The following is a 9,056-nucleotide window of genomic DNA, read 5'->3' on the forward strand; positions in this document are numbered from 1 at the left end:
GCCACTCCCCTGCTTGTGCTGTCCAATAAAATCTTTAAAAAATTTTTTTAGGAGTGGGACACTCTAAGAACACAGTTGAGAACAGGAGGCAGCAACTGGAAGATCTACTCACTCAACAGCGCCTTCCTCACCTCGCAGTAACACGGGTCTCTGCAACTTGGATTGGAGAAATCCAGTAGCCTCAGAAAGATGCATTTGAAAGCAGAAGTGCAGAACACAACGTAGGCTGGAGAGATCTCCCAGAAGTGAATGATATTTTGAGTTGTGAGGAATGGCGCTGGGTTCCTTTTTTAAAAATGATGCACCCCAAATTGAGCCCATCTCAAGACAACATGGAGTGGGCAGCTGCAGCTAGCTTGAGTCTTTCAGCAAAGGGAAGCTACAAGGCCTTGCACAGAAGAAAAACATTTGCAGGGGAAATGCCTGTACTGAGACTGGTTCTCATCTCTGACCAATTAACTGGATATAGTAGGGGAGGTGACAGGAAGTTCTGACCTGGCCACAGGAACCCACTCCTGCAATAGGTCTCTGCCCACATTTCCTTTATCGCTCACTTTAAAACAGTTTCCTGCTACTGCTCAGTACCAAACCCTAGCCTTCCATCTGGAACCTTTTTAATGAGCACTGTTGGCTAGTGAGCGACTCCTTACGGAACTACTTTCCTACAAAAGCTCCTCAGCTTGCTCGGCCAGATCATCCAGATGGATGCTAATTTAATACTAAGACTATAAAACAGATATGCTTTAAGACATGTTGAGACACTTGGGTTCTTTTGCAAAATGCCTATGTGCAGCGTGCATACACCATATCTAATTTATAATCTCACACTTCAAAGACACCACATTTTGAGAGAAAATCACTTTATTCTAATTAGTTCACAAATGAGAACATCACAAAAGGTGATTTAAGGAGGCACACAAACATCCTCCCAGCCCCAAACTCAAACCATCTCAATGAACTTCTATTCAGTAAGAACATGCTTTTTCATTCCAATTCTGAAGAAAGCTGTAATTAATGATGGAGAGGCTTAACTGGTGGTTTTATACTTTATATGTTCACTATTAATTATATTTTTATGCTAAATTAACTTGGTCATGAGAGATGATTTTCTGTGTCTTCAATTTGAACTTCTTGATTAGGCTAATCCTGCAAACAGAAAAGGTGAGTTAATAGAGTAATAGTTGTATATTCTTAGCAAAGCAGAAGCCTTCCAAATGATAAAAAGAGGGATGAAAGCCCAGGTTTATCAGATTCTTGCCTAAATGAAGGTAGGAAAATGAAAATGAGCATTTTAACAGATGGTGAGTTCTTAGGTCAAAAGGAGGAAATTATATAAACAAATTCACTGCCACCACTCCAGATAGCCCAAACCTCAGAGTTCACTGAGGGATGGAATAAACTCTTTTCTCAAATAAGGTGTGAAGAATGCCAATAACTTATTCTATATATATGGCATATATATATATACCAATAACTATATCTAATCTTGGACATGGGTGAAAATGGAATGTAATTTTTTATTCACAGCTTTATGGCTAGATCACCCACATCCTGTAACCAGAACAAGACTTGACACACTAATCTACACCCACTTAAAAAGAATCAGAATCACAATGTAACTGGCAAAAGCTTAAGATAATGACTAGAAACCTCTGGACCAGCTCTTTGTTAGAAGAACTAAATTATTTTTAGAATGTAAACAAAATCTCCTCCAACTTGTCAGTTTAATTTATGACACAGAATCCCAAAGCTCTATAGGGCCCAGGGGTATCATGCTATGAATTGAGCAGATGCAGGTTCAATCAGGGATTGGTGCATCACCTACCATTTGCAAATCTGCACTGTTTCAGCACCTCGCTGAAACCTTCACAAAGCTTAAGGTCACCCTGGTTCTGGGCACACTCCAGAAACTGTTTCATCTCATAGTGGCATGGGCCAAACTGCTGCTGTGGCTGCTGGTACGCTGGCTGGGCTCCCTGAGGCTCCTGCAAAGGCACAACATTCAGGACCATTTAGAAAGCAAATTAGATTTACGCCTGAACAAAGAACAGTATCCAATGTCTTTGAGGTCAACTGGGGAAACATAACTAGAACTAGATGCAAATTAATTTCCATCTAATAACATGGAAAGTGAAAAAATTTAAAGGCAAAAGCAAATGGACTTTAACAAAATTCCAGTTATAAGAAGGAAGATTCAAGAACAATGATGCAAAATACCAGTGGGGTTCAGTGAAGTTTCATGGAGGAGAAAGTGGGACTATTACAGAAAAATTGACGGATGAGAGTATCAAATACACCAAAAATACAACAGGCTACACACCAAACACTCATGCTCATCAGAAAGTAAATTCACATACGTCAGAAAAAGGGGCAGTGGCAAATGTCAGAAAAGAAATCAGAGTACAGAGAAGAGGTTTAGAGCCACTAAAGAGATTTTTAAACACTTAACTAAGATTGAAACTAAATTTAAAATAAGGGGGAAATGGCTGTTTACAGTGAAATCAAGTTGAACTGCTCTTCTACTCCTTAAAAACAAGTACAATTTGTACAGTACTTGATGATGCTCATCTAAGCCACTAACAACTGCCAAGCTTGGCTCTTGATAAACCATTTTCTGTTAAAAGCACTGTGGATTCTAAAATTACAGACAGTTCCTATACATAAGGAACTTAAAAATAACTAGGTTTTCTCAAAACGCCCCACGGAAAGAAAACACTGCCTAAAACCTTACCTGGTAAGTGATGTCAGGCCTTGAAGGCTCAGCACTACTTCCTCCACCGAAGCCCCCAGTGATGGCATGACCTATTGTGTGCCCGACAGCAGAGCCCACAGCCACGCCGGCTGCAGTGGTTGCCATCTGGGCCATGAGACCGGGCTGCCGGGGTGCAGCCGCAGGTGATCCAACAGCAGATGGGGGAGCCGCTGCTGGCGGCTGAGCTGCGGGCGCTGGTCTCGGTGCAGCTCTCATCTGTGGGGCCCGGCTAAGAAAGAACAGAACAGAAAGTATGAAATGCCCACCTGCTACCAGGTTTGGACTTAAAGGAACGGTAGTGTTGACCATTTAACACAGGTCTGAATTGCAGGGGTCCACTTTCATGTGGATTTTTTCGATAAATACGGGATAGGTACGCTACCGTATGTATTTTCTCATGATTTCTTAGTAACATTTTTCCTTTAGTTTACTCTATTGTAAGAATACAGTGTTATAATAATAAAACATACGAAATACATGTTACCTGACTACTTCTGTTATTACTAAGGCTTCTGGTCATCAACGGGCTCTCACTAACACGCCCAGCACCGCTTTAAAAATCTTCACCTATGGTGGTGGCTCAAGTCATTACCCCAGGGTCCTCAGATTGAGCCTTGCATGGGGTTCTTGGCTCATCAGGGAACCTGCATCTCCCTGTCCCTGCCACTCCCCCTGCTTGTGCTCGGTCAAATAAATAAAGTCTTTAAAAAATAAAGATTTTATTTATTTATTTATTTATTTGACAGACAGAGATCACAAGAAGGCAGAGAAGCAGGCAGAGAGAGAGGAAGGGAAGCAGGCTCCCTGCTGAGCAGAGAGCCTGATGCGGGGCTCGATCCCAGGACCCTGAGATCATGACCTGAGCGAAGGCAGAGGCTTAACCCACTGAGCCACCCAGGAACCCCAAATCTTTAAAAATAAAATAAGAGGGACGCCTGGGTGGCTCAGTTAGTTAAGCGGCTGCCTTCGGCCCAGGTCATGATTCCAGGGTCCTGGGATCAAGTCCTGCATCAGGCTCCTTGCTCAGCGGGGAGCCTGCTTCTCTCTCTGCCTCTGCCTGCCTCTCCACCTGCTTGTGGTCTCTCTCTGACAAATAAATAAATAAAATCTTTAAAAACTAAAATAAAATAAAAATCTTTACCTATGTTATGTTTCCTCTGGCCGTTTTTAGATTACTTCCTTGGGTGCTCTTGCCCCACATAAGGCTAGGTCAGAAGTTTATACTTCGGTTCCATCAGGGTGCATCTGGCATCACTTTACAAAAATGTGGTTTTTGGTTCTTTGGAGAGAAGCTTCTTTCCGTTAAGTGAACCACTTCCCTATACTCCTAGCCTACTGTTTCACCACAATCCACCCTACTCCAGAAAACCAGTGTGCTAAAACGTCCTTTACTGGTCATTGGAAAACTCGGGTCAGACCTGGCTTTCCTACGCACTGATAGAGAGACCGTGGACAAGTCACTTGTTCCGAGCTGTCAATTTCCTTATTTCTGGAAAAGATGAATAACATCTCTCCCTAAGGTTACTGGTGTTGAGGTTAAAGTGCGAGTAGCAGTGTACTTTCTAAAATATCTTAAGACCTAGAGAACGGCGGGGGGAGGGGGCGGGAGGCTCAGCTGGTTAGGCGTCCACTTTCCCCTCGGGTCATGATTCCAGGTCGTGGGATGGAGGCCCACATCGCTGGGGGTTGGGGGGTCCCTCTCCCTCTACCGCGGCCTCTGCTTGTACTCTGACAAATAAATATTAAAAAAAGAAGAGAAAAGAACTAGAAAACGTCCCCTACACGTAAGGCTTTAGTAACTGCGTTCCGACTAGGCCGAGCCCCTGGAACCCACTGCTGGTGCTCAGATCAGCCCGTTTACTGAAATGCGGGTCATTTCCCCATCCTACGGCCTTTCCAGCACACCTTCCCCACCTCTTCCTTTTTTGGGGGGGCTCCTCTTGACGTTTCGGCTCACACTTGAAAACGCCACCTCCAGGGCACGGCCGCTCTAAGTTAAAATGCGCTCTGGGAGCGCGCGGCGGGCCGGGCGGGGCCGGAGTGGGGGTCGTGAATTCCAAGCCCCTCACGGAGGGGTCACTTAACTAAACGGGCTCTAGGGCAGCTCACGGAGTCACGGGCGCTCGGAACCGGAAAGGGCCCCCAGCGCGAAACCCTGCCAAAGCCCGTGACAACCAACGAGCGGCGGCGGAGGCTGACCCGCTCCTAGCGCGGCCTCCCTCTGCGTCAAGCGCCCGCAGGGCCTCAACCCCCCCAACGGCGGCCTCACCTGGCCGGAGGGGCCATGCGGGAGGTGCGGCTCCGGCTTCCACGCGGCATGGTTCCTGGCGGAGCGGCCCTGCTTCCAGACGTCTGAGACTCGGCGGAGACCCCAGCGGCGTCAGCGGCGCCGCAGAACGGAAAACGGGGGGCGGGCTGGGCCTGCGCTTGCGACCAATCAGCGTGCACGCAGAGGCTCCTGCTCGCCCGCGTCCGCGCGGGCCCTGAAGGTCGCTGGAAGGGCAGGACGCCACGGCGGCGCCTGGTCGCACGCGGTTTGCGTCATGAGCTCCGCGCTGGGCGCCGGAAGGAGACCGGAAATGCGTAAAGTAACTGCGCCAGCGTTTTTCTCCCGCTGAGTCTGAGTCGGCGCGGCTTGCGGTTCGCTTCCCAGAGCGCGAGGACCCTCACCGCTTCCCTCCGGACGTGCGTGTTGTTAGTCCGGCGGACAGATCTCTGGCGCGACTGCCGCTGCCTTCGGACGCGTTAACTCTCAGCATGAAGTTACTCGCCCGGGTCAGGTGTTCTGAGTTACCGTGTGGGCGCGCGGTAGGGACTGAACGAGGGAGCCGGAATACCTCAGGCAGGATCGACGGCTCCGAGTCGGATCTGTTTGTATTTCTCTCATCTGGGCTGAGGCTGCAGAAGTTGAGATTAGCGGCGCCTCGCATTTATGACTGCACGTGTTCGGACGCTCTTAGTCTGTGTCCCGGTCTGTGTCCCGGACTGTGCCCGTTAGCGGGGTAGAGCGGTCCGCTGGTAGTCATCCGTGTTCCGAACGACGGTCCGGCGCCAGCGAGGCCCTGCAGGTCCACACAGCAGCACGTAAGACAGGCAGGGAGCGGGACACGGACGCCCGCATGAAGCCGGTCGTGGCGACAGGAACGGAAGCTGCGCGAGTGAGATGGAAGTTGAGAGGCGGGAGAGGGCGGCGGTCTTTGAAGAGGCGGCATTTGAATAGGCTCCTTGAGGAAGCACCGGAAGGAAACCAGGTGTTGATCAGGGGTCGGAGCAGGCCCGGCGGAGGGAACAGCAGTTGCGAAAGCCCCAAGTGTGTGCGTTTCCGTGACTGTTGGTGCGACAGGCGGCTGCAGTAACGTTTCAGAACCGCTGCAGTAAGGGGGAAAGTTGGCTAGTGGCATTTCATGGAGGGTTTCATGAGGAGGGCTTTGGGATGGGGTGGGATTTATGGAGGAGGAGAAGCAGAAGTGGAACACCATTTCTGCGTGGATGTCAAGAGACGTTTTCCCCTTCCACCAGAGTAACAGAGTTTAACGCATTGTTTCCAGTAACAGGGAATGTTTGTGCATCCAAAGGATAAATAATGCACAAACCTTTCACGAAGTTTTATTTTCACGGAACTCAATGATTCGACATTGTACTTGCCTTCGGATAATTCATAAGCGGAGAAGGAGTAACGGAGCCTTATATAGGACATCGTGGCCCAAGAAGAGCATAACTTTGGACAGTTCAGGCAACCATCCAGAACAGACAGTTTTAATCATTCCTGGCTTAAGTCATTAATTCCTGCACTGAGGAGAGAATATTAGATAATTTTTACAAGGCTATTTTGTAATGGTATAAGATTTGAAACAACCTAGATTCCTGTCAGTAGAATACTGATTTTTTTTTAAGTCACATCACATACTATGCAACTATAAAAAAGCTCCAGGCAGCAGCTTTTTCTGCCCAGGCTTTAATAAAACCACCCTTGTGCACCAATTATGTCTCAAGAATTCTTTCTTGGTCATCAGCTCCGGACCCCACCCCACCAAACCTCACCTATATTCCAAAACCACATCATTTGGCACCTGAATGTGGAGCTTCTGGGTCTCTGGACTCTGAGCTTCCACGCAAACTTGGTGAGTGCTTTCTCTCCTCTTCCTTTACTTTCGTTCCAGGGGCCTTTGAGGAATATGGTCTTATTGGAACACTTTCATGCTGATTGCTCAGAGTGCTTTCCTACTCTGTGGGGAGGGAAAGCCTGCCTCTTGGCTGGAAGTTAGTACCCTGGATGGGATAGTAATAAGACCCAGAAGCTTGATGCTGTCTCTTTACTGCTGTCCTTATACAAAGTTGTCTGTCTTGGGCATGGGATGGCTGCTAATCCTAAGACTCCGAGGTGAGGTTTCCTCCTGTTTGATCTAATATGATCCCCTTCACATCCCTGGTCCAGCCATTTCTGGCCACAGGACCTTCATTGGGAGCTGGCCAAAACCAGGACTCAATTGAACTAAAGCCCAACTGGGGACCATTTCCTAGGGAAGTTGGCTGTAAAGACTACATGTGTTGGAATGTTGCTTAGATCATGATGGATTTCTATCTTTACTGTTTTCCGTCAATGTCCTCTACTAACTACTTAAGCTACAAAATTGGGTAATTTCCCCTTGTAAAACTTTTCTAGTGTTCTCCATGGGTTAAAAATGGGAGGTTCTTCAAGGCAAGGTAAAATAAGGCATGACCTTCTATGGCATGATTTTCAGGGCACCCATCTGTAGCCTAGGATGCAATGGGGAAGCAGGGGACCCTAGTGTCCCTCCTTCAGGGGCCTTTATTGGCAGCAATGGTTATAGCGATTTTGTTCGGCAAATGCCTCTGGTCGCTTTGAAACCGTGAACTCTGACATATCCTGGAACACCACCTGGGAGTCCAGGGTGGGGTGGGCGGGGGGATTTTCTAGGTAATGGACCTTCTCTTTTCTTCAGTCCCCAAGGACTCTCCCTTGGGGTGCCTTTTAACCCCCTGGAAACAATTTAGGTTGCAAAACTGAGGAAAAAACTGAGCTCCTGTAACACTGCATGGCCTCAGTGCGATCTATCGGATCTCCTCTGCAGGGAATAGGGCAAATGGATCTAGAATATCTTCATGGCTCATACCTAACCTTCATTGCTCTACACCAGGACTTCAACCTACAGGCCTCTTACAGAATGTTTGCTGGAACATTCTGACCAATAACCTCCTTCCCTCCCCCCCCACCACAACATATTGGGTGGTAATTATCTAAACAGGCCTCCAAATAAACCCAGGTTCCTGGAGGAAACACAAGCCCTCCCTAGCAAAGGGGACTCTGACTCTCACTGTTCCTCCTCCTAGTAGATGTGGGGGCTTCTCCCTCACTCATTTCGTGGGTTAATGGTTATAATTGAAGCCAACTGTGGTTTAGTCTACCTCAGGATGCGGATTTAAAGGAATATTCCCAAGCAGCTGCTGAAACTCTCTTTGTTTCTCGGGGAAATTCTGTGTCTTCTCTGGCCTGGCATGGACTGCGTATTACCTCTTGTTGGCAGGAAAACATGGCATCTGCTCCTCTGTGGGGGTTGATGAGCTCTGGAACCGGGAACCCCTTCTCTGCCTTCTGGCAGCACTTTGCCTCTCCTGTCTCCCCCTCTCCCTCCGTCTGTTTCTGTACCACCTTGGATGTGGCCTGCATAACTGGCTTCTAGATCATCCTGGGTGCCTCAGGCACCATGGCTCCTCCCCTCGCTGTAAAGGGGCAAGAAGAGCACCCCCTGGACTTGACACCCTCCACTCCATATCCCCCCCGAACAGTGTCTCAGGTAAACATTGACAATGGGGAGGATCCAGGCGGAACATAATTGAGTATTTAAACTAAGTTAAGTTTTTTGGTTTAAGATAGACATGTCTTTAAAGTTAACACTAAATGTGAAACTTTTATTCTATAGAGGTTTGCTGAGGGGCAAATAACCTCATGTTATTTTTTTTTAATCTTTTTTTATTTATCTTTGCAATTTGTTAGTAAAAAGATGACTAAAATGATGGTTAATTGTCGCAGCAAAGTTTTCATGGGTAATTGCTTTCAAGGTCTTTGGTAACCTGAAACTAAAGTTTTCTTTGGATGGTAAGTGGGATTAAATTCATCGGACATCTAGGTCTTTTCCAAATAGGATAAGGTGCTAAGTCATTGATTACTGAATGTAGTTTGCACTTTTGACTTCTTATTGCAAAGAAACTAAGGACATTTGAGTCTGTTGGTAAACATGCTTTGTGCTTAATAGATTCTTGAAAATGCCATCTAAGAGTTTTG

The 9,056-nt window shown here is 47.3% G+C and overlaps 1 protein-coding gene across 2 annotated transcripts; it reads right to left on the bottom strand.

Annotated features, from left to right (window-relative positions):
- Nucleotides 1-843: 843 nt before the first annotated feature.
- LOC111146407 (coiled-coil-helix-coiled-coil-helix domain containing 2) lies at nt 844-5,154 on the bottom strand. 2 transcript variants are annotated; one of them, XM_022501947.1, is made up of 4 exons: nt 5,022-5,154; nt 2,732-2,981; nt 1,822-1,985; nt 844-1,146 (listed from the first exon to the last, which is right to left on the bottom strand). In XM_022501947.1, the coding sequence occupies exons 1-4, from the start codon at nt 5,069-5,071 to the stop codon at nt 1,074-1,076; spliced, it is 537 nt and encodes a 178-aa protein (XP_022357655.1). In that variant the 5' UTR covers nt 5,072-5,154; the 3' UTR covers nt 844-1,073. The 2 variants fall into 2 exon arrangements, with proteins under 2 accessions (XP_022357655.1, XP_022357656.1); XM_022501948.1 differs by having other exon boundaries at nt 1,826-1,985; nt 5,022-5,131.
- Nucleotides 5,155-9,056: the final 3,902 nt, after the last annotated feature.

Source organism: Enhydra lutris, unplaced genomic scaffold (genome assembly GCF_002288905.1).
Source record: "Enhydra lutris kenyoni isolate GAN:26980312 unplaced genomic scaffold, ASM228890v2 scaffoldscaffold13, whole genome shotgun sequence".
NCBI lineage: Eukaryota > Metazoa > Chordata > Mammalia > Carnivora > Mustelidae > Enhydra > Enhydra lutris.

Coding starts and splice junctions, on each gene's coding strand:
- LOC111146407 (XM_022501947.1), bottom strand. CDS start 5,071: ATGCCGCGTGGAAGCCGGAGCCGCACCTCCCGCATGGCCCCTCCGGCC. Junction 1,986..2,731: donor GGCCTGACATCACTTACCAG/GTAAGGTTTTAG, acceptor GTGCCTTTGCAG/GAGCCTCAGGGAGCCCAGCC. Junction 1,147..1,821: donor TGCAGATTTGCAAATGGTAG/GTGATGCACCAA, acceptor TTCTGTTTGCAG/GATTAGCCTAATCAAGAAGT.